Genomic DNA, 26,369 nt, shown 5'->3' with positions numbered 1-26,369 from the left:
ACAGTCACAGAATAAACTGGTCATAGGCAAACTTCCATCCTAACATCCATCATTTCACTGTTGGCTTGTACCTCCAATTTCTTGTTCAGTCTCTTCTAAACATAACTGTCAATATTCTCATTCCATAAAAATGACACTCTTTATTAATCCTACTAAACTCCTGGTTTCTATAAAATTTTGAGGCAATGACTACCAACAGGATAATTATGCAACTTAAGTATTTATTTTTATCTAGTTTAAATCTGATTCCATTCCATTTCATTGGAGGTTCCCTCCTTCTTGCATTATTAGAAAAGATACACAGGAGTGTCCTATTTACCTTCTCATTCTCTTACATTATCTTTGTGTGTCTATCATGCCACACCTCTAAATCAGATGCTCTCAAGCTCAGGGTGTGCCCCTCCTAGGGGGTGCAGAATGTATGGAGGGGGGCATGAAAAGCTTTGGGGAAAAAAAAACCCTTACTGTGCACATTCAGAGCTGGGTGGCTGGAGAGCAGCGGCTGCTGGCTGGGTGCCTAGCTCTGAAGGAGGCACCGCCACCAGCAGCAGCGGAGAAGTAACGGCTGCCTTCGAAGCTGGATGCCTGACCAGCAGCTGCTGCTCTCCACTCTGCCTTCAGAGATGAGCAGAGAGTGGTGGCTACTGGCCAAGTGCCCAAAGGTGGTAGTGGGGAGCTAAACTACTACAGACACAAAGAAGTGGAGTAAGATTAAATAAGTTTGAGAACCACTACTCTAAACTTCTTTTCATTTAGAAGTTCCATGTCTCCCAATATTTCTTGCACCCACCTCTGGAGTCCTTCCATTTCTGCTTTAAACCTTTTTGAGATAAGGTGACTAGAACTGAACACATTGTTACATGTGAGAGCATGACAAAGTTATATAATGACATGATAATATTTTCAGTCTTATTTTCTATACTGTTATTTATACATAAGTCTACATTTTAGTCACAGGTATTTTTAGTAAAAGTCATGGACAGGTCACAGGCAGTAAACAAAAATTTAAGTATTTAAGCCCGTGACCTGTCCATGACTTTTACTAAAAATACCTGTGACTAAAACTTGGATGGGGGGGCCTGTGGGTGCTCGGGGGTGGGAGGGGTCCAGGGTCACTGTGGATTCTGGGGGAGGTGGCCCAGGACCCCTGCCTGTGCTGCGGGGGTGGGAGGGTTGGCAGGGGCTTCCTACCCGGCTCAGCATCCCTGCAGCTCCTAGACGGTGGAGGGGCACAAGCGCCGGCTGCCGCAGCTCCCACTGGCCAAGAACCACAGCCAATGGGAGTTGCAGGGGCGGGTCCTGCGGGCACGGGCAGCCTCCGACCCCCTCCACTGCCTAAGAGCTGCAGGCCATGCCAGCAGGAGCCCCCCACCCTCAGGTAAGAGACTCCCCACACCTCCTGCCCCTAGCCCCCTCCCACACACCCAAATTGCTGCTGGCCCAGCCGCTGCAGAAGTCACGGAGGTCATGGAAAGTCAGAATCCGTGATTTCCGTGACGTACATGACAGACTCACAGCCTTATTTATACATCCTATCATCAGGTTTGCTTTTTTGACTATTGCTTCACATTCAGCAGAGTTTTTCACTAAGCTGTTCACAAGTTTTTTCCTCCAGTGGCTATAGTGATTTTAGAAGCCATTAATATGCTCAGTAGTTCAGACTGTGTGTAACTTGTATTTTTCAACAATGACTTTCATTTACCATAATGCTCCCAATTCATTTAAGCTTTCTTAAGTCCCTCTTTAGTTCCTCAGTATTTTTAGTTGCAATTAAACTAAACAGCTTTATGTCATCTGCAAATTTTGCCACCTCTCTATTTACCTTTTTCAGATCAACTATTAATATATGGCACACAATTAGGGTAGGTTAAATGGAAGTTATTTAGGTTGCCAAAGTCAAGCCCTCAAAAATTACGAAATGCCAGATTAAAGGTTGCTCATGCAAACTTGTGTGTCCATCCAGTGCACGGAATAAAAATTTATCATGACGCATGTACATTAAGTACGGAATTAAGGTTACACAGGCAATGTTAAATCCAGCATTTCCTAATTTTTGAGTTCTTGTCTTTGCAATTTAAAGAATATCTTTTAATATAGGATTCTTTTTATGTAATTTCCTATATTTTGTTTTAAAAGAAAGAGGTAAAAACAAAATTAAGTACAACTGTAACAACCCTTAAGCCCCCAATCATGTACCATCATCAGGATTCAAACCGTGTATTCAGGATTCAAACCGTGCAGAGGCACACACTTCTACCACTGGAGCTACAGGATATTAACTGTCAGCAGGCAAAGACTGTAAGGAGAGATGATGGTACAGTAGAGCCATATGTCAGGGGGATAGTGGTCCAGGTGGGATAACCCAGCCCATCTTTCTCCCTCTGCTATTACAGCAGCTCCAGCAGCTCCCAGGTGTTCCCAGTACAGCATGTGACACTGTTGCTGCTTTGGAAGGCTGAAGGCTGGGCTCTTTAGGATGTTCATTTTCAATTATTTCTGCATGCTGCCAAAATTTTCTTGAGTAATGAAAGTGAGAGAAGGGAAAAAGTAATTTAAAAAAGGTAACTCAGCCAAGCCTGAATGCAATTTCCTAGGACAAATGAAAGACACATCTTTAGCCCCAGAGTTTTGTCTCTGACAAATTTCAACAGCCTGCTTCTAAAAAAAGTTTATTAGAATCATTTATAATGGAGAGTATAGGACCTAAATCTATAGTTCACTACCAGCTCCCCCTATCATTAAAGAATACAACTCCTACTATAGAGCTTTGCGGTTCCCTTCATTTTTAAGCCACGATAGTACTTTATTTCTTACCCCATGTAGTTTGCTTATGCATTCTCCAAACATAGTAGTACATGAAGATGGCAGAATACTTAAGTGATTGCAGTAGCACAGTGGTTAACTGATTCAAATACAACCTCTTTTGGGTATATTTCTAATGGGATTGATTGGATATTAAAAAAAGAGAAGAATGACGTTTTATAGGTAAGAGAGAGAGATCATTATACCTTTAAGAAATGCAGAAATAAAACCTTACTAGAGAGTGCTAAAAAACTGACAAAGGAATTTTACTAGCTGGGAGGAAAGGTTATTGAGTATGTAACTAAGAGGTCTGGGTGTTGCTGAATAAAGCAAATATGCATCAGAGAAAAGCTGGTGTAGCATTAAGGCAAGCATGCTCCCAAAGAAATAAGAAAATACTTTAGATATGTTGGTCAAAACAGCTAACCAGATGTTAGGATGCAGAAGGAATGGGATAAGATTATACTGATTTAACATAAATCAATGGTATGGCTTCATTTGGAATACTGTACATAGCACTGATCACTGCATCGCAAAAAGGATATTTCAGAACTAAAGGGGTTCAGAAAAGAGCAATGAAAATGATCAAAGGCCTGGAAAACCTCTTATATTAAAAAATAACGAATGGCATAAAGGAGGTAGATTGGGAACTTCCACTCTACCTTTCCTATAACACAAGGACAAGGAGAGATTCAATAACATTTAAAAGTGTAAAATTCAAAACCAATAAAAGGAAATATTTTTTCACATATGTGAACAAACTGAGGAGCTTGTTGCTGCAGGAAGTCGCTGAAACCAGGAATTTAACAAAATTCAGAGAGGGCCTGAATATTTAAATGAACATTAAAAATATCCAGAGTCGTCATTTTTAACAAAAATTATTAACAAATATTAACAAATTTTGGAATTGATGTTAAACCTTGTGCTGATGGGCTTATGTCAATTTCTAACTATTAGAGATCAGGATAAAACCTGCATGGAGCAGATTACCCCACATCTTCCTACTGCAGATTTCTTACACCTTCTTCTAAACCATCTGGTACTAATCACTGTCAGAGACAGGATGAACCTTGAGTTTGAGCCAGTATAGAGTCATTCTCACTCTCTCTCTGGCCCAATTAATAACTATTTAATACAAAGTGGAATGGCTTCAACAAGGGAGATTCAGAGAAACCTACATCAGAACATTCCATAGTCCAATGGTTAAGTCACTCACCTAAAAGACAGGGGACCCTTGTTCAAATCCATTTTCGTCACACAGAAGTGGGAATTGAACTAGAGTCTCCCACATCATGGGTAAGTTCCCTTACCACTGGGCTAAATGTTATAAGAGAGGCATCCTCTCCTCCAGCTATTTTGTATGGAGCCAGGTGTGCACTGACAGGATTTGGCCCCACAGGAAAGGTAAGCAAGGGAACACCTACCTTTGCCCGGTTTGAGGATTGCACTGGGCTTAGGCATGAAATGGGTGCCTCACTGAAGAAGCAGATACAAATAATAAAATATCATATTTTGCTATAAGAAAAAAAACCTCTGTTATTCCTGAAAATAGAGACAGTTACTCATAACTGAAAATACTATATGATTCAATCCTTTCCGAAGAGAGGAAGAGGCTATTCAAATGGACCCAAAACTTCAAGAGTCTGATCTTTAATGAGAAAAATAATGCTTATTTGTATGTTAAAATAAGAGTTCATGGAGGACCACAGGGATCAAAAAAAGACTTTCTTGGCCTTGATGATCCAACTGAGACAACTTAAAAAATGTCTGGTCCTTTGATAATCAGACCAACTATCCTCAGAGCTTGTCTACACAAACACTTAGTTTAAGAGTTAATGCCTCTCAGCAGGGTCAACGCAGACAAGTTAGTTTGCAGAAGGCTAGTGTGGGGTCAATTCACACCCCAGCTTGCCGTGAACTAAGAGTTCATGTAGACAAGACTTCAGTCTCTGAAGGGATGTGTATCAGGAAGACATCCAACAAATTAAGAAATGGAAAATTTATGCTAAAAAAAATCATGCAAATCTTATTAGGGTGTTGAATAGTCTCCAAAGTAATGTGGTGAAAGCCCTATTACAACTGGCTACACCCACCCAAGAAATGTATCTGCACCCTTGCACGAACGTACGCGTACACACACACACACACACACACACACACACTCTCTCTCTCTCTCTCTCTCTCTCTCTCTCTCTCTCTCTCTGCAGGGAACAATCTTGTATTGGCAGGCAGATGAACTGCAATGTCTGCCTTCAACTTCAAGATTCCATTAATTCTGTTAACGCAACATAATCACTGCTTTCTGCCTGATATAGTTTTCTTGGGAAACCATCTTGAATTCAACTCTCCTCTTTTTAGTGAGCAATGAATATGTTAATGAAAGCAGACTTGCAGCACTATCTTACAACGTAAAAATCTGACTTCTCCTCAGAAGCTAAATGTAGATTGCTTCCTTGCAAATATTAGAATTAAAGGACCAAATTCCAAACTTCTGTACCTAGGCACCTTTATCCATACTAAGGTACTTTGAATCTGAAATAAAACAAAGTAAGTATGTATGTCCCCAAAATGGATATTTTCAAAAATCAAGCCCAGAAACTTTAACAAAACAAGTTTGGTATGCTGCCATAGCACTAGGAAAATAAACATTAAGATCTGAAATAGACAAGTTCACAATACATTAAACTATCAATTTTGAAATGGACTCTCCATCAGACCTGTAGGTCTTTGTTAATACAGAAGTTGAGAGAATGCTCAACATCCAAGTTGGGAAGGAATGTTTTCCCTGTAAGGAAAACACGAGGAAAAGGCCAGTACCAAGGCCTATTAGTTCACATGAAAAGATAACTTTTTAGGTAAAATCTTCTGATAACAAGTAACCTCTTGAAATTATGGAAGATTTGGTTCTATATAAAACAACATGCAGAAGAAAAAGGAACAGAAATGTAAGGCTGACATACCTTCCTTTTTAAATGAGATTCAGGACATGCTTCAAGACATGTGACCTCAACTAACTGCCTTTCTTTTTAAAATGGTTCCCAGTCAATGTGATGGCACATGACTCCAACAGTGAGGAATTTCAGAAGCAATTTGATGAACAGGAATGTGACACTGTTTAATACCTACCAGGATTTGATTTTGTGATTCTTTTTTAAATTGCTTTTCCTTTTAAAGATGGAAACACACAAACAGTTACCTAACATTTAAACAGTTTCTAAAGTCTTAACTATAACAATATTTGACAGTTTTTCTCCATTCTCTGCATGTTGAGCTTACACATAAATCCGAAACACCTGGGTGTTCCACACACAGTGCAGTAAAGTTATTTTTGGATTCTTAATGGGAATTTCCATTGAACCTTACCACTTTTATACTTGCTGGATGAATAAAGCAGCAAAATGAACTGTTATTTTATTAGGGTTTTTTAAATTCATTTATAACAGAAGATAACTTCTACTGGCTGCTAAGAAGTAGTCATGTGCAATAGGCATGCTTTTGTTCAAATAAGCTATTTTTGATGTTAGGGCTTTCTTTTAAGACAGTAAAAAAAATTCACCAAAAATATTTTCCCAATTCAAATTCTGAGCTAATGCTTCTGAAAGAGGATATGCTGATCATTGCAACTAAAATCATAACTCCATTACATTCCTAGTACAGACTTCTTAACTGTATTCATATCTTATTTTAAAGTACCTGGACATAGCTTTCAAACCCATGGTCCTCAGTTACTTTCCAGATGCTGACATTTGTTCACATTAATTCAGCTTTATGTCCCAGTTTTGGTTACTAGTTCATGCCACCAGTATCCACAACAGATTCTGGATTATCCTCATAGCAAAATAGTATGTTTCAGAATCTGTTATGGGTACCAGCAGCATCAACTAGTAACCACTACTGGGACGTAAAGCTGAATGAACGCATACCCTATGTTTGTTTTCATGTTAAATCTTCAGAGTAACCATAATAATAAAGTTAGAACCCTTAACTCAAAATTTTACAAACAAATATCATCTTTCAAACCATTGCTCCACAGTTACTTTCCAGATGGTTTCCTTAAGATTAAATATTTCTTATGGTCAGGTGATCATCTCCATTCTATATTGCACAAAGACTGCTTTATGAGTTACCATTTGTTGTCAATTAGATGCCACTTAAAAACCTAATTAGCGAAAAACATCAATAGCATAGATAGACTTAATTAAGAAAGAGATTTGACCTATCCTCTAAGGCTATCTATCCACCAATCCCAGGGTTTGACAGTGCACTTAAACGCCGTATTAAATATGACCCCAATTCTGAAAACTCTTCTGGACAAGCAGACCCCAGCTCACCAGAGTCCCACTAAAGGCCATGTGTGTATATAAAGGCCTCACTTGAGAGCAGGGAAACTACTTGTGTGCATTGCTGCACAGACTTAAACTCAAAATATATGTATTTTTTCATGTTATTAAAGCTGAATTTGCCATAATAAAACACAACCTTGTAGCCATTTCAATACAAATGAATGTGAAATATGATATACAGCACAACCAGACCCTCATGCTTATCTTTTCTTGGCTTACTACAATCCAACCTGATTATTTACTATAATCTTGACTACTTATTAAATTCCTCTTCAGAATAAAGTGTAAGTGGTCATTTATATTCTGTTAGCCTTCCTCAGTACATTTATACCATATATTTACTTATACCTTCTTATAGTTTGCAAAAATACAGGTTCTGAATAAATTTTCTGTTTAACCCAGATTCCTCCTGCATGCCAAATTCATTAGAGTTTACTATTATATGTATTACATAATGCTTAAGGCTCAACTGAGATCAAGGTCTGACACTTCCCAGGAGTATCCAAGGTTGTGAGACACCTCATTACCACCTGCCCTTAGTGAGAAGAAGCCTTGTCTGTGCCTGCTGTGAGTCCGCTCTCTGACTTCACCAGCCATGGGCAACACAAGCAACTCCCCTCTTGTCTACACAGACCCTGCTCTCTCTCCACCAGATAGTGACAGGCGTATTCCAGCCCCAAGACTTCTAAGTGTCTCCCTGGAGTGTCCAGTCCCTGGTTCCACTCCCAGTATTCAAGGATTCACTGTTTCCAAAGAAGCAGTACCCCCCCAGCTTATCAGTTTCACCTCAGATCACCAGTCTCTTGCTGTTTCCCTTTCTTGGGCTTCTGCTACCTGCTTTCATTCCTCTGCTTCTAAGCTTTTGCATGTCTGCTAACATCTCCTTTTCCTGGTGTCTCTTTGCTTCCAGCTCCTTTTCTCAGGTTCTCATCTCTATTTCCAGCTTTTGGATCTCTACTCTGGCCAGTTTTAACTGCATGGATATCTCTCTGGAACTGTGCCAGGCTGGTTTCCTAAGCCTGCAACACCCCTCCCCTTGACCTCAGGTACTTTTGATGGATCGGTCAGTTCTCCCTGATGCTTATCATATTCCATAAGTAAAGCTCTTATTCTCTCTGCATTTTTTACTGTTATTTCCAAGCCATGGTAAGCACACAGTTTTTCCAGCTGCAGTTTGGTATGTTTAGCATGTGTCTCCAGGTTACTCATTTTGTCCATTCTTTGTTCTTCTCCCCTTATCCAAAATAAACAAATGAAAAATAACAAAGCATAACCTTTTTCTTTTCTTGTTTCCAACCTTCTTACTTTTGAATCTCTTAGTATTATATGATCTGGTATATCTGTGCCTGGAGCATGAGCTTTGGTTAACCAGCAAACGGGGCATAAATCCTGCCAGCTACGCTATTGTGATGCTTCCCGGGGTACCCAGCACTTTGAGACACCTCACTACCACCTGCCCTTAATGTAAGGAAGCCTTGTCTGTGCAAGCTCCCCAACTTCACCAGCCACAGGCAATACAAGCACTACCCACTATGTCTAAACTCCCACCCCGAGACCTCAGAGCATCTCCTTGGAGTGTTTAGCCCCTGTTCCACTGGAAACTCCCAATATGCACAGATTTTCTGCTTCCAAAGAAGCAGTATACCCGAGCTTAGCAGTTTAACCTCAGATAACCACTCCATGTTTATACTGAAAACAAGTAAAAGTTTAACAAAGTAGAGAGAGACTCAAGTGATAGCAAGTAGAAGATTTGGAAACAAATGATTACATATAAAATAAAATTGTAAAATGCATTCTAGAACCTAGACTTACTTAGATATTTTCAGTAATAGATCAGTAACTGGTTAAAAGATAGGAAACAAACGGTAGGAATAAATGGTCAGTTTTCACAATGGAGAGAGATAAACAACAGAGTATCCCAACAATATGTACTGGGACAACATATTCATGAATGATCTGGAAAAGGGAGTGAGCAATCAAGTGGCAAACTTCACAGATGATACAGAATTATTCAAGATAGTTAAGTCCAAAGCTGTTTGCAAACAGTTAAAAAAACTGGGTGATTGGGAAACAAAATGGCACATGAAATTCAATATGGGTAAGTACAAAGTAATGCACATGGGGGGGGGAAATCTCAACCACACACATAATGATGTGTCCTAAATTAGCTGTTCCCACTCAAGAAAGATCTTGGAGCTACCAAGGATAATCATAGAAGATTAGGGTTGGAAGGGATCTCAGAAAGTCATCTAGTCCAACCCCCTGCTCAAAGCAGGACCAATCCCCAGACAGAGTTTTACCCCAGATCCCTAAATGGCCCCCTCAAGGATTGAACTCACAACCCTTGGTTTAGCAGGCCAATGCTCAAACCACTGAGCTATCCCTCCCCCGCCATAATTCTCTGAAAACTTCCACTCCATGCACAGCAGTGGTCAAAAAGGCTAACAGAATGTTAGGAAGTATTAGGAAAGGGATAGAAAATAAAACAGAAAATATCTAATGCCACTATATACATCCCTGGTGCACCCACACCTTGAATACTGCGTACAGTTCTAGTCGCCCCATCTCAAAATGGATATAGTGGAACTGGAATAGTAGAACTGGAAAAGAATGAGAGAAGTGCAACAAAGATGAGCAAGAAAATGGAATGGCTTCCATATGAGGAGAGCATGTAGAGTACATGTGCAGCCCCAATGGGCACTCCTGTTCAAAAAGTCTAAGTCTCAGCTAAATATGTACCAAAGTGGAATACATGTGGACTATCACTCCAAGAATGGTACATTAAATGAACATTCACACCAACACAATCCTGAACTCCAAGCATTAGCCCTTTACCATCACGCTATTCAATGATACTACCGAAGTAACACCTCTCTAACATACTCACACTTTCAGTTTTCATCCTTAACGTACACATCAAAGGACTGAAATTCATACGGAGACATAACCTTTAATTCTAAATTAATGATGCTTTTTGTGTGCAAATTTCCTTGTTTAAAAAAACATTCAAGATATTTACATGACATGGATAGGAATAGCTATATCTAAAAGTAAAAAAAAAATATCCCACATACATTAATACATTTTAACAGTAGCCCATGCCTTAGATCTTACTAGTTTAGAAGTCAATTGTCAAATTTAAAAAATCAGAAACTTATTTTTTATAGAGAGCTCTAAAGAAAATAGGATTTACCAAAAAAAAAAATTAAAATGTTTAACAGACTAATTTAAAAAAAAAATATCAAAAAATAATCCCACCCTTAATGAGCTGTACATTTGGGGAGGATACACTGTTGCTTATATTTAACGAGTTAATCTTATGTAAATGTAAATCTCAATCCAAGCATACATAAGAATAGAGTTAATATGATGCCTCCATAATATTTCTTATTTTCTCTGTATATATTTTATGGGTTTGTACACACCAGTGTAAAAAAACCTTTATGAAATTTATCAATCCTTTCACAAATTAAAAAGAAACATTATCAAATTGTTTCCTAGAAACGTCTTTATGAAAAAAAACAAACCAACTCTCTAAGTTTCGTGGAAAATTAGAATCTTGAAACTTGGTACCATATCAGTTCCTTGGGACAGTGACTTGATTTAATATTAAAATTACAATGCAGAAGTTGTACAAGTAGTAACCTTTGTTCTCCTACATACTAACCAACAACAACTACTACACACTGTACTGGATGGAATAGAAACATTACCTCTTATTTTGCATTCTATACTTTCTGCAAATTAAACTTTATTTTACTACTGTATAATTTTTAATGCTTTTTCTATAATAATCTTCAAATTATTTTCCTCATCATTGTGCTACGTTTGTTTCATTCATGTAGCACTCAACTACTAACTTGTTTTTTTCTACCAGCAAAACAATTGCAAATGCCTACTTCTAACTTGGGTGGACCAGAAGACAATATGAGACTGTGATGACAAAGAAAGGGTTCACTAGAGCCTGAGAACTCCAACAGCCCCACCAGATTACACCTGGAGGGTTTATCAAACTCAGAGAGGAATTAAAAGGAAGGAGTTTAGTGCAGTTGAGGAGACAAGATCTAGGCGAGAGATAGCATGGAGTACCCTCTCTGTGGGAAATGCATCATGGCAGAAGCCAAACAGAGAGAGAACCAGGGAAAGCAATAGGAGTGGAGTTAGTTCCTGTGATGGGCCTTAAAACAGGGGAAAGAATCCAGGGAGGCAGCCTTTGTGGTTCAGAGCTCTGCAGAGAGTGAACCACTAGGGAAAATCTAAGATAGACTAAAAGGTTAAGCCTGGTGCAAGCGGAATGTGTTAAATTTGTATTTTCATCTGGGCTTTTTGAGTTTTGCTGAGGGACCCCATGGAGCAGCCCCAAAAGCTACTGCTTTGGAAGAAAAGTGAGGTTGAAGAGGAGCCCATGAAGGGCAGAGGATGTTGTGATGTTTACTCTATTTTGTCAGCCATTATTTAGGGTGGAACTATAATATGCCCTGGCTGGAGGGCCAAGTTATTACTATTCCAGACCACTGAAGTCACAAGAAAGAGTCATGGAAACACCAGGTCATACTACAAGGGGATGGTCCAGGACAGAGAGACCATTACAGGGACCAATGCATAAGAATTATGAATTGAGACTACTATTAAGGCTGAAATATCCTAGTCTTAGTTACATTGTGACAAATCATCAAACCATGTATGGTCCTCTGCTGGGGATATCAGAAACAATGTAGGTAACACAATACTTATATGATATATACTGCAATGCAGTTAATTCATGCCTCAGCATTGTTTGTTTTAATGTGATTTTCTTTAGTTATTATCATGGGATAGAAAATAATGGTAAGACCATTTGAAAAACTTCTACTTGTCCTGTAAAGTAAAAAGGATACCTTGTTTGACAGATACCTATGAATGCTTTTCTAGTTTAACACTCTAATCTCTACTCAAATCTGGCAGGACTTTAGTCTGTAGGGAGATAGTTATTTTCTTTTGTGAGATGACCCTGTTGTTTCATGAAACAAGATTAGTTTCATGGGGGGAGGCAGAGGGAGTTCACATGATTTTTATGGAGAACTGGGGTAGGTTGTAACTTTATTGACAATCAAGAAACTGAATGTCAGTGGCTGAAGGAACTCTATATGACAGGCCACACACAGAGTCGAGAGAGAGAGAGAGAGAGCCTTGTAAATTGAGTATACAGTTTACAGTGCTGAACTTCTGAGTTACAAGCCAATCGTGAGCCACTGACTTATTACAGTATCACATAATAGATGCCCTGTCCACAGTATTATCAATGGACGTATTCATATCAAGATGTCCTTCAAAGGGAGGTGAAACAAGCTGAAACTTTTAAAAGTGCATATATCTGTAATTGCACTATAAATATACATTTCTATGCAGAATACTGCTGTGTACACACATACAGACATGCTTGGTCAACTGAAAAAAACATTTACAGGTGCCACACTAATATAACTGAAATACCACAACTACTGACTATTCTAAATGTACCTGGACATTACGGTATTGCAGATACCATAGTATGGTAAACAATATGGTTAAGCAAGCTGGAACGTTATTTGTCTCTGCCATCTCCTAACAGCATGTTTATCTTTCAGTGTGCCAGAAGAATATGTATGTCTTATGACCAAGGAAATATTCATCTGCCAGGATGGGTATCAAAGAAAAGAACAGGTTTCCTTTGTTCTCCCAAAAGCAATCTAGAAAAATGCAGTTTAAAGACTGTACTCAAACAGTAGTTATTAATGGTTCGCTATCAAACTGGGAGGGTAATCTAGTCGGGTCCCACAGGGTTCACTCTTGGCTCTGGCACTATTCAATATTTTCATGAATGATTTGGATAACAGAGTGGAGGATATGCTTATAAAATTTGCAGATGATGCAAATTCTGGGTTATATTAATTTTAAGTAAGACCATGGGAGGTAATTATCCCATCTACTCGACACTGGTGAGGTCTCAGCTAGAGTACTGGGCACCGCACTTTAGGAAAGATGTGGGCAAATGAGAGACAGTCCAGATGAGACCAACAAAAATGATAAAAGGTTTAGAAAACCTCACCTACGAGGAAAGATTTAAAAACTTGGCATGTTTAGTTTTGAGAAAAGAAAACTGAGTGGGGACCTGACAACAGTCTTCAAATATGTTAGCAAGACAAGGTGGGTGAGGTAATTTCTTTTACGGGACAAACTTCTGTTGGTGAGAGACACAAGCTTTTGAGCCACTCAGAGTTCTTCTTCAGGTCAGAGAAAGGTACTCCAAACATCACATCTAAATGCAAGGTGGAACAAATTGTTTAGCGATAAGTAATCAGCACATATTCTAAGAGATCATTCAAGGTAGAGTGGCCCATTAATACCTCTACAATTATAGGACAGTTAATTACTTCAAATCAATAAATCATCATCATGGCAAATCCCAATGGGGGGTTCCTTGCAGATCAAGTGCTACATGGATCGATCTCTCGCTAGTCCTTAAGACAGCATGGCTGGATGTTCAGTCTAGGTGCATCACTGGCAATCTTACTGCACCACCAAGGCATTTGGTGACCTCATGCTCCCTGAGTAGTGAAATTTATTGGGAAACACACTTGATAATTAATTCATCTTCCATCTTAATTTATATCTGCTGCCTAAACCAAAACAGACTGACGGTGGTGGGTGCTGTGTTCTGCTACAAGTGTCCTCGTTGCTGATCTTGTCTTGGCACTTAATATAGAGTAGCTGAAATGAGAATTGAAAATGTCAGTCCACTGCTCTTCAGCCTTCCCTAGCACCCATGTTTCATGGACATATGTTAAAGTTGGTATAACCACGGTCCTGCAGATATGAAGCTTCACAGAAAGCTTGATATCACGACATCTCCACAGAGGCCACTGAAGCATCCACATCTTTCAAACATCATCTAGTACTTAGCTTTGTCCTGATTGATAACCAAAGCAATGTGTGCTGCATCTTACCCAGCCGGATGAGCCATCAGCTGCAGCACTTCACCAAACTGTGCCAACAAGGCAATGTCACTGGCCTAGTCAAAGTCTCAAAGCAAAATGGTGTTCAGCTCAATGCCACCAACAGCTACCTCTTTAATGCTTAACCACCCAACACAATAAATACTACATGATATATTAATTGCTGTCATTATGTCCTTCCTTTGATAAAAGGCCTTTATTTATCACTCATGACTGGCTAATGTGTTGTGCCTTTCTAAAATTAAACATAGGGAAAACAGGAATTAAACTGGATACAAGATACAGTGCGAAGATCCACAATGCTTTATGATCCTATTGAATTACCATTACCAGACATGCCAGAGACAGCTGCATAGTGGAGACTTGGAAAAGTTTCCATTTGGCAGTATGACAATGGCATTTCAGCATTTCTGACCATATATACCTGAAACAAATGATTCTAAAGAATAACTCCATATACAGACATGCATTTACTAGTATTGGATTAATATAAAAATACTATTTAATTTTAAGATTAGGAGTATGGAAAAACTAAGGCCATATTTGCCAGTGAGGTGCTGCCAAAGTTTTACCCAGGCAGCACTTCAAAAGTTCACAACATACGATATTTTCTCTCCACCTCTCCCCATCAACCCTAAATTGGTATCTTGATCTTGGTATCTTTATCTAAATTGGAGTGATGTCAGATTGAGGAATGGGGCTTCAGGCCCTTCAAACTCTGGGCAGTGATGAGCTGCCAAGATCTTAACAACTGGTTCCCTACCGGGTCTTCAGCGGCACTTCGGGGGCAGGTCCTTCACTCGCTCTGGGTCTTTGGTGGCACTTCAGCGGTGGGTCCTTCAGTGCCGCCAAAGACCCGGAGCGAGTGAAGAACCCACCACCAAAGTGCCACTGAAGACTTGGAGCGCCACCCGGTGAGTACAAGCCCCACGTGGTTTTTTACGTGTTTTTTTTTTGGTCATCTCTGCCGGGGCCCCATCGAAATAGGGCCCTGCACTTCCTAAAGCTGGCCCTGCACATCGGGGTTGCAAAATTGTATCAGGGGCTGGGCATGGAAGGCTGTGCCTCCCAAAACAGCCTGCCCCCCCTCCAACCGCCACCCACGTCCTGCTCCCGACTGTCCCCCTCAGAACCCGCAATCCATCAACCCCACCCTGCTCCTTGTCCCCTGACCATCCCCCCCCAGAACTGCCCCCCAGGACCCCACCCCCTACCAATCCCCCCCATTCCCCATCCCCTGACCGCGCCCCCCCCCAGAACCTCTGTTTCCTCCACACACTCCCTGTCCCTTATCCAACCCCTCCTCCCAGCCCCGGCCCAGCCCCCTTACCATGCTGCTCAGGGCAGCGTGTAAGGATGCTGCGCGGCCCACTGGAGCAGCTCGGCACACTGTGGCTCTGCAAGGGGCGGGGAAGCGGGAAAGGGGCCGGGGGAGCCTCCCCAGCTGGGAGCTCAGGCAGGCGGGACAGGACGGTCCCATGGGCCGGATGTGGCCCACAGACCGGAGTTGATTGCCCACCCGCCTGCCCCTTTAACAGCCGGTTTTACACCGGCTTCTAAATTTAAGAACCAGTTCTTGCGAACTGGTAGGAACCGGCTCCAACTCACCTCTGGAGCTGGGTGGGCAAGTTTATGCTGGTCAGAGACAGGGACAGGTTGCCCCCAGTTATCTTTTCATTCATGACCGCCAGGCTTGATTACTGCCACACAGACCTAATAAAGCCCTCTCTTTGCGACAAAAAGACTCCTGCTGCAAAAAAATGGAGCCCAACTGATTTCTTCTTTCACCCCTAGTAATTGGCTCACATTGTTGTCTTCAAGGCTTTGATCAGAAAGGCTGGATCTGTTAATAGCTCATCTCTCATTTTGCCACAAAACACCAGCAAATTTTCTGAAGCACAGTTTTACATTCTGTTCACTCTAGGCACAGCCCCAGAACAGCAACTCAAATTACTCCTGCCAGGAGCACTTGTGATCAGGGATGCTGGAACAATCTGTATAGTGGGAGTACTGAAACCCGTTGAACCAAACTGTAAACCCTACATATGGAGGAAACCACATGCCAGGGGGTGCAGCAGTGCCTATGTGTGTGATCACAGCAAGGAAGGATGAATGTATGTGGACCACTTGTGGAACAGCTTAACCTCAGCAGACCTATGGAGAACTAACTCTATGGATTTGGTGGGAAGACAGGAGCAAAAAAGTTGCAGCCTACTTCTCCCTTTTTCCCCTTCCCTCCACCTCCTGCCAAGGTGTCAGTGCAGGTAAAAATAAAGGCGCCTGAACTTTATTCTATAAAGAATTTAAGTTCTGGGACCAGATCTTCAACTCTTATAAATTTGCATAGCTCCACTGACATCAGTAAAGTTACACTGATTTACACCAGCAGATAATTTGGCCCTCTAAGTTGAAATGTTAAAAAGTAAATCTTATTGAATAGTAACATTTTAATGATGTGGCTCAAGCCCTCCTCGAATGCTGGTTTATAATGTCAGAAAGAGACAGGCAGGCCTCATAAATACTGATATATCAAGTGATAGTACTTTGATAACCTAAAAAGAAAACTGAAAAAAAAAAGAAAAAAAAAAGAAAAAAAAACAGTTGGCAGAAAAATTGAAGTGAATTTAAGGGGCTGCTGATATGACAGTGTCTTTCCTATCCAAAAAGTTTTATATATGCCGCATCTTCTCGCATTGTTCAAAATAAAAACTCATTCCAGAAAGAAAATGAGAAAATGCTATAAAAATTTAGAACACATTCCTGATTTTTTTTTCTCTCTCTGTCTGTATGTACATAGGGGGTGGGGGGTGCACGCGTATATTCTAAGGCCAATGCTCCTCAGACTGCTAAACTAAATTTGGATTAGGGTCAATTCATCCTTTTGCTGACATGTAACAAATGCAATTGTGCCTGTAGAAAAGCCCAATTAGGCTTTGTGAGATTATAAAATTCATCCATGTGTGAATTCAACACACACTGAAACAACAGTTTATCTTTGCAATACAATACAAACTACAGTTTAAACTTAACTATATTTTTAGTCTAGTATAGTTTGAATTATCTACATTATTCCAGTTTTGGGTTACACTCAACTATGTTTAAAAAAAATCCTACAGAAAGCTGCCAGGAGGGGGAAAAAAAAAGATACAATTACGTTTATTTGAAGTATAAACTTACATACCTTGGCCTCCGAAATGCTAAACCATATTGTTGGCAAGCCAGACCCACAGTGGGAGTATAAACAATAGGCATGAACCTTTCAATGTTAGACGTCAGCACTTTATAGAAAAGCTTTTCATTTCGATCCTGAAGACCCATTAACAGAATGTATCTGTGGAGAATTAAATATAATTAGACAGGTATCCGAGTGAACATTTAAAATAGTTAAAAAATAAAATAGATATGTAGAGAATTAATTAAAGCTCTGTTTGTTCCAGACAAAGTCTCTCTCTGGTCCAGGGTACTTACATTTAACCGTATCTTAGTAGCACAAGTGCTTCAGTTCTAAAGGATAACAAATCTGAGCCAGACAGTAGACAGAAGCTGAAACTGTTGAAAAGGTGACAGTCTACATGCTCAGGAAGGGAGCTAATTCCTCTCAGACATAAAATGCTACATTTGCATTAAAATAGCAACATAGGTCCAATTTAAGCCTTAATCCATACATGCCAAATGTTGCATTTTGAATGGGATAATCATAAATTTGCTGGAAGGGGTAATTAAAATTTCATTTTCCTACTCTGGACCTCTAAGAAATTTCTCCCAATCCAAGGAGAATGTTAGTTTTTCCATACCTCTCTACTAATAGATTTCAATACTGTCACACATGCAAAACACCTAATTCTGCAGTCCTCCGTGGCTCCTACTCAATCCCACAAAAGTACTTTTATCTCCTTATGAAATCAATGGTAGCTCTGCATTTGAGAGCTTTGCAGAATCAGTTTAAATTAGAATAGCAAAATGAAAGAATGAGACTCCATATTTAACTCATCTTTTTTTGCTCACCTATTGTAACACACACACACACACAATACATGAAATTACCACAGTTCTAGGATTCCAACAGAGAACCTTGTCTGATGTGAAGCATAAAAGGATGATTTAAAGATTGAGGATCAGATCCTCAGCTGGTATAAACTGGTGTAACGCCATAGATGAAAGCTACACAAGTTTACAGCAGCTTAGGATATGACCTAGAGTTTTCAACCTTAACACTGAATTTTTGTGGGTTTAACACTGACCTCACTAGATTCATTGAGTTTATGTAGAGTGAACTTTTTATTAACTTTTTCTTAGAAAATAATAATAAAAAAACCTTAGTTTAAATTAAAAACCCAACTTACTTCAAAATGTAAGAACATATATTTACCTATTTCACAATGAATAAGACATTATTTGTAGTCTTTAAAATGCACATGTTGTGCAGATGTTTTTAGAGATTAGCTACAGCACACATTTAACTAAAAGAGAAAGGGGGAGAGAAAGTGTGTATGTATACATTTAAAGATTTCCCTTCAAAGTTGTTGTGGCTCATGTAAATATATATTTATGGATATTTTGTTTACAGTGGTGGCTTTTAGTTTTTTAATATCTTAGTAATGCTTTGCATAAAACTTGTCTTCAACAAAACAGCAGCAAAGATTTGAACTTGCTCTTATCTATCTCATTCACCTTAATGAAACACAATCCCTCATCCTTCCCAATTCACTTCAATAAGGTGAATGTCAAAATCCACTTGGGACTACTTAAATGCTAACTTTAATTTTTTTAAATGAAATTCAAGACATTCTTAGCACTTGATTAATCAAGGAAGGGAAGCCATTTTAATGAAATATTAAAGTTGCACAGTTAAAACTAAGAGTCAGGAAACACAAAAACTTAAGCTTTCGGACATCAACCTTTTGTACATCCTGTATCTTTTATTTCATATATTTAACAGAATAAACCAAAATATATTAAGATTCCTATTGAAAAAGAATATAAAATAGTCCACATGTGTAACATAGCTGCATTAATGATGGTAAACAAATCTTAATTTTGTATATCCTGACTTTTGTTGTTGTTGTTGCTATTTTAAAGTATTCACCCTTAACCTGTCCAATGGGAAGAGTGGGCTGGGAGTTCCAACATAATAAATTCATGTGATGACAGGACTGTGGAAGAAAAGCAATGCTGAATCTTTTTTTAATTTTTTTAAATTTTATTTTTGTAATGTCAAGGGCACCCAGGCCCTCAGATGAGCATTTCTTTATTTTGAAATTGAAATAATTAAATAAATACATGAGATCAATATGAATAGCAGAAAATAAAGTGCCATAAACCACTTTTTAAAATACAAACAATTCTATATCAAATATTTTAAAAAATTTACACATTTATTCCTTTCTCCTACAAATATTTTCAAAAATACTTATATGTGTATTATTAAGTGTCTATACCTACCATCTTTTAACAGCCACTGCTCTGTCTGTATTTAGCATACATCATTATACTCTTGAATTCTTAAAGAGTTTTCTTTATGAAGTAAATCACCATATTTTTAACTTATACGATTCTCCTACCATCTACTCCAAAATACTGATCCATTCATAATCATCAACTCTGACTGATATATCAGGCTTACTGAGGTGAATTTTTGGAGATATGTATTTCATTTCCACAGGATCTTGAAAAGTGACAGGTGGAGAACTTGTTATGAATAACCTGGCTTGGTCAATGCCAGAATGCTCAGGCATGCATGGAAGCCAGAGGACTAAAACAACCTCTGATTCTGAACACTTCCCCATTTTTCTTTTTATTACTACGGTACTTTCTTTGAAATCAGTTGCTGTTATTTAAAACCCCAAATGATCTTTTCTCCAATCTTATTATTCAGAGCAATCTTATTTTCCAGGTTCTGTAAAGTGATCTTTTGGAGAAGGAATTTAAAACTGCTAGAAGACTTTTGAATTGGGGCACTTTAAACAAAGCAATTGTGTACTACTTGCAATATTTTATAAATATATAATTGTTCTATTTTGGTTTACACCTCAATTTAAATTACAATTTCTGACATTTAATTGGGAAAAATGCTGTTTTACTTAGCAGTTTTTATAAGCAAGGTGTCAAAGTGCTTACAAAGGTAATAGTAGCACAATACCTATAGTCAAACATTGCAGATAGTATGTGCTTAGCAATCGCTCAAATGAGCTTTAGATGTTATAACATGTTGATATATTGAGAAATGCAATTTTGATCAGGATGATGCCTGTATCTAATACAACAGGATTTGAAATATAGCATTAGATTGACTGAGTGTTTCACTAAAATTATAATTTAAACAACATGGTAAAAAGCAGATACTCTAAAATGCTAACCTGCACTGAGTGCATTTGATGGTACAAAACATACCACCACCACCTCCACCACCACCACCCCCCCTTTTCATACAACGGTTTATGGGGAGGTTTTTTTTGCTAACAACTAAAAGAGGACCCAAGTATTTACTACATGGCCCAGATAGAAAACATAAGAAGAAATGGCTTGTACAGTGCTGTAGGTCTTATAGCTAGATTACGTTATCAGATTTGTAGAGTGAAATCTTGGTCCTACTGAAGTCTATGGTAAAACTCTCATTGACATTAGAGCCAAGACTTTGTCTGTGGAATGCATCACTAAATCTCTTGAAAAATGTTACAGTGCATGACTTGATGCTGCAGGTGTTGTTGTAGAATTAGAGAGAGAATATCAAAGTTTCAGACAGAGCAAAATACATTCCATTTCCCAATAAGGGCCCAAGAAAACAAGGCAGTCTAATAGCATGCAATGGGTGGTATAAAGCTTATATAAACACACACATACAAATGCAGAGTGTATTTTTCAAGACACATGGTAATGCCCAGTATGTATCTGAAATTGACATTTAATTAGCCTGTATGTATTTAACTAAACTTATTAGGGGCCAAGTTAAGGAGTCCTGAATAAAGATCACAAGAAAAGGAGGTAGAAAGTGAGAACCAAACATTGGGAAGGGTGAGGCTGCAGGGATTGTGAACTGCCTTTTCAGAGAAAATCATTGTGTTCTGCTCTAACTGAACCACAGTTACAGTTCCAATAAAGTACTTACTTCATTTTCAGAACCTACGATTGTCACTTTTTTCCGCTGGCCATAAGACACCTAAGAACTCAAATACTACTTTATTGTTATGAAGGGAATTTAGCTACAACCGTAATGAGCAGAGTACAAGAACCTATTTATTTTATACAGTTTTGAGACTGAATATATGGTTTACATTTTCACAGAAATATATTAATAAATATAAGTTACAGAATATTATTCAAGGTAAGACATTCAACAAAACCTCTTCATACAAAATGGCCTGATTGCACTTTTTCTCAAGACTGTTAATGTACTCCTATAACTAAAACACGTAACCAAGGTAACATGAGTCTTCAGAAAAAGAAAACCAGATAAGAAACATAAGGGAATCAGGCATACAGAGGGACACACACATTAACAGCCTGGCACTCACTTCACTTGTGAATACAGAAATTAGAAATGTGATAAGAAAAAGAATAAAAGATCAAATTACTATCAAAAGACATAGAAATAGGTTTCTAAATTAAATTACAGGAGAAGAATTATATTTCATCATCAACTCCTTGTCTGATTTCAATGTCCCAGATAAAACATACAGACATACTCTGTGCTGTATCACATAGTCAGCATATTAAATGTTGGCCTTTCAAAGCACAGCACTTCAACATTCAAAGTCAGCTGCAAATGGCTTAAACCACAAAAAACAGTATTTACATACTATTGCAGCCATACCACTTTGCGCTGTGAATTCATTACATCTTATATCATAAGCAGGTCAGGCCAGGCCAGTAATTAGATTGGAATCCTCCAAGGAATGTCTGTATCAGGTGCTGCCAGATATGGTGTTGATAAGTTAGCAGACAACTGATAATTCAGTAGACATTACGCTATTTAAGGTATTTACATGACCCCACACTTATAGTATCTGAGTGTCTCAAAATCTTTCACGTTTTCATCTTCACAGCACCCTTATAAGCGGGGAAGTAGTTATTATCTCCTTTTTATAGATGAGGCACTGAGAGTCTAAGTGACTTGGCCCAAAGTCACACAGGAAGCCTCTGGCAGAGCAACTGCACCTGGATCTCGGGAGCCACACGCTAGTGCCCTAACCCCTGGACCATTCTTCTCACCCCTTCAGAGTTTAATCAGTATCATATGAGTGTTTAGACAGGGCTGGCTCTACCGTTTTCACCGCTCCAAGCCGCGCACCCAACTGCCACCGTGGACTGTGGGGGCAATCTGTGTGCCATTAGGGCAGCACGCGCGTTTCTACGGCGGTGGCAATTTGGTGGCAGCTTCTGTCTTCAGCTGGAAGACAGAAGCTGCACCAGCGCGGACAGCTGAACATAGAAGCTGCCACCGAATTGCTGCCGCCGCGGAAATGCACATGCTGCCCTAACGGCACACGGACTCCCCCCGCCGTCCGCGGCAGCAATTCGGCGTGCTGCTTGGGAGCAAAAACACAGGGACTGCCGCACCTTCCAGATTGCCGCCCCAACCACCTGCTTGGGATGCTGGTGCCTGGAGCCAGCCCTGTGTTTAGAGTATGAGTGAAGAGTGCAGAGATGACAACAAAGCATAGAGTCATCTCCCCCACAGCCAAAACCCAGTGCATTGACCCAAAAAGCTTCCAGTCACTAGGACACAAGCAAAGGACTCCAGGAAGTCGATGCCAGGATTACCATTAGAAAAAAAAAGACAACTATAAAACCAAAATCACCACACTATGGTATCTGAGATCCCAGAATATTTCACTTTACTTAAAATTTTACTATGTGGTAACTGTGAGCAAACTCCTCAGCCTGCCATTCATTTGCTTTGGAAGCCACCTTCTTTCTTAAATATAAAATCAAGACCTCCAGACTATGCGAGCTCATTAAAGATATGATGACATTGTATAGGTATGGGCATTAATCATGGTATCATGGCCAAATTCTAACTTTAGTGCTTATGCACAGCAAACACAAAATTTCCTATAGTTTCAGCTGGAAAAGGCATTCTTTATGTCCAATCCTAGCCTGTTGTGTAGAGTTATCATATACTACTGAACAATTATGTTTCACCTAGAGATGGTTGCACTTCATCTGAAATGCAATGCCTGCGTGTAGTCTGTAAAGCCCTCTGTGATGAGGGCTATGTAAGCAAAATTATCATTAAGCAATCCATATGCTGTATAGTGAGAGAGCATATAGCTGTGCAACTATAGCTAATCTTAATGACACAAACATTCCATTTCACTTTAGAGATGGATGTCTTCTCTTCTGACTGTTACGTAGGAAAGAAAGGTTGGGGAGGAGAAGGGCCTACCTAAAAGGTATTCTGATACCAGTGATGGTTGTGGTATAAGAAGCCAAGGAGACTACAATGAGAACACAGAAGCAGCCAAGAATTGGCATTTTGCCAGCACTGAACAGAATTTAAATTAAAATAGTTTTTAAGTTCATTTCAGACTACAGAACCCACAATGCCTGAGTGGGTTCTAAGCTCCACACAACAAACTCGCTCCGCCCCACTGAAGAGTCAATAGAGCTGGAAAAAAAGCAACAATATTTTATTCTGTTTTGTTGAGCAACAAAATTACATAAGAACAGCCATACTGGTTCAGACCAAAAGTCCATCTAGCCCAGCATCCTGCTTCCAACAGTGGCCAATGCCAGGTGCTTCAGAGGAAACTAACAGAACAGGTAATCAAGTGATCCATCCCCTGTCGCCCATTTCCAGCTTTTGGCAAACAGGTTAGGGACACATGACAAGATCTAACTCAAAATTTTCATTTTAAATAATGGCTAGTGATGATATATGATTAGGGTTGGAAGGATTAGTATTCTGTCGGTTACTGTCCATTTCACAGTACACACACAAACCAACTTAAAAGTATTTCCATCAATAACAATCAAAATGTACAGATAGGCAAAGTAAGAAAAATGATGCTTGAGAACATAGAGTGTGATTTAAGGATATTTACTTTGCATATTTTGATACGTGATGTTGACAATTTGTGCTTTAACAGTTATGAAGTTTTAACGTTCTGAAATCAATATCTACTGTCATTAAATAATTATTGTCTGACCCCATAATTTCCCACAACTGTGAAAATTTAACTTGATAAAAATAAAACCCATAATTTTGTGCTACTGTGAAAATGTAAACAGATAAAAACAGAAAAAAGCTTAAAATAAATATTGATATTATCTCTCAAAATTATATTAAAAAAACTAAATTCTGCCAAGCCTATCTACTATCCATTACAGAACGTCTTGATCTTGTCTTCCTGCAAACTAAATCAACTACTTCTTGTCATACTCTCAGTGGACAGGAAGAACAAGTGATCACTGTCCTCTTTACAGTGAAGTAAAAATGTTCTTTTATTTTAAGAAAATTTCTCTAAATTGCACCATTTTTAAGCATAAGTGGTCCTATTTCCAAGTGAAAATAAAACTAACAGTTTATATTTTTCTATGTGCTTGATGAAAATGAGTCTTTAGAGTTCAATTATTTATTATTTACGCCACTTTTAATCAGCGTGCTTAGTCAGTTAACAATGAGAATCATTCTTAATTCTATCATCCGATTACACGAGTACTGAGAACAAATATTTTGTCCTACACATAATGCTGATTTCAGATTCTGAGGGCTAACTCTGGTAAAATGTTATGGTGGCTTCACGTGGGCACCTCCTTCCAGGAACATGGGCCATTGGTGTACCTAAGCCAATTATTTCTTTAGTGGGGCATTTCTGGTGTGCCAGACCCAGGGCCGGCTCCAGGCACCAACATTCCAAGCAGGTGGTTGATGTGGCAATCTGCAAGCGGCGGCAGTCCCTGTGTTTTTGCCCCCAAGCAGCTTCTATGTTTAGCTGTCCGCTAATTGCCGCCGCCGCGGAAATGTGCATGCCGCCCTAACGGCACATGGACTGCCCCCACTATCTGCGGCGGCAATTCGGCGCGCTGCTTGGGGTGGCGAAAACAGTAGAGCTGGCCCTGGCCAGACCTGATATTTACTTTGAGCAAGATGGTTTTCTCTTCAATTTCTTCTCCCTCCCCTTGCACTAACTAAAGTTATCACATAGGTCACTTTTAGAGATTAATTGATAACTTTTATTTTAACATTGTCCAGCTATGCCAGAAAGAGGGCAGGAGACACTGGATGTGGTTTAATTAGGCCTCAACTTTATTCCTAAAAGTCTTGGAGTAGCCAGCAGATAAAACTGTCCAGTGCAGGTAACTCCATAATCATTTACATATACTTAGGAGACTGCTGGCAGCCTCTCCCTTCCCCCAATCCTCATCCTCAACTCATCACCCCACCCCCTGGAATGAGGGTTACAGGGTACCCATCAGGTTGGCTCAAATGCCCGCTGTTGCCATGTACCCTGCATGCTGGTATAAGTGGGTGGGGCCACCCCAATGCCCCTCAGTTCCTTCCTCCAAAAGAGAGGGCAAGATGGGTGGGTTGTGGAATGGATATGTGCAACATATCCCGAAGAACAACAGTCACAGATAGACAGGTAACCGTTTTTTTCTTCAAGTGATTCCACGTGTCCATTCCGTGACTCAAACAAACATGAATGGAGGTAGGCCCAGAGACTACCTGACAGTGATTGTAAGACTACACCTGGCATCTTCTCTGGACTGATGGGAAATAGCATAATGAGAAGTGAAAGTGTGGACCGATGACCAAATCGCTGCTTTACAAATGTCTACTATCAGCATTTGTGCCAAGAAAGCTGTCAAAGTTGCCTGTGCACTAGTACAATGTGCCAATACTTTCGCTGGCGGGGTTATATTTGCCAATTGGTAACAAAATGAATGCACAAAGAGATCCACTATGAGATTCTTTCAGTGAAAACTTGTAGGCCCATAGCTCTGTCTTCAACCACAACAAACAAATGCGAGGAGAATCTAAAGGACTTGACATGCTCCTGGTAGAAAGTTAAAGCCCTTCTTATGTTCAGCGAACCAAGTTTTTTCTCATCCCTGTGCTCATGAGGTTTTGGGAGTAATGTTGGCAAATGAAAAATAGAGACTGCTTTTGTGAGAAATTTTGCATGACAGTGGAGATAAACTTTATCCTCATATAGAGAGCCTCTGACACTAGGACTCTCAACTCACCCACCCTTCTGGCTGCAGTAATTGCCACTAGATATGCTACCTTCACAGAGAAGTGAAGGAT

General features: G+C 39.5%; 1 protein-coding gene across 1 annotated transcript in view; it reads right to left on the bottom strand.

The window, feature by feature from the left end:
• ME1 (malic enzyme 1) overlaps positions 1-26,369 on the bottom strand; it is a 358,155-nt gene that overhangs the window by 261,242 nt on the left and 70,544 nt on the right. The window contains exon 3 of the mRNA XM_039529885.1: positions 17,301-17,450. Within this exon, the coding sequence (XP_039385819.1) occupies positions 17,301-17,450 (150 nt within the window). The remainder of the gene's footprint in view (positions 1-17,300; positions 17,451-26,369) is intronic.

Source organism: Mauremys reevesii, linkage group 3 (genome assembly GCF_016161935.1).
Source record: "Mauremys reevesii isolate NIE-2019 linkage group 3, ASM1616193v1, whole genome shotgun sequence".
Classification (NCBI taxonomy): Eukaryota; Metazoa; Chordata; order Testudines; family Geoemydidae; genus Mauremys; species Mauremys reevesii.
This window is presented reverse-complemented; position numbering and strand designations above follow the sequence as displayed.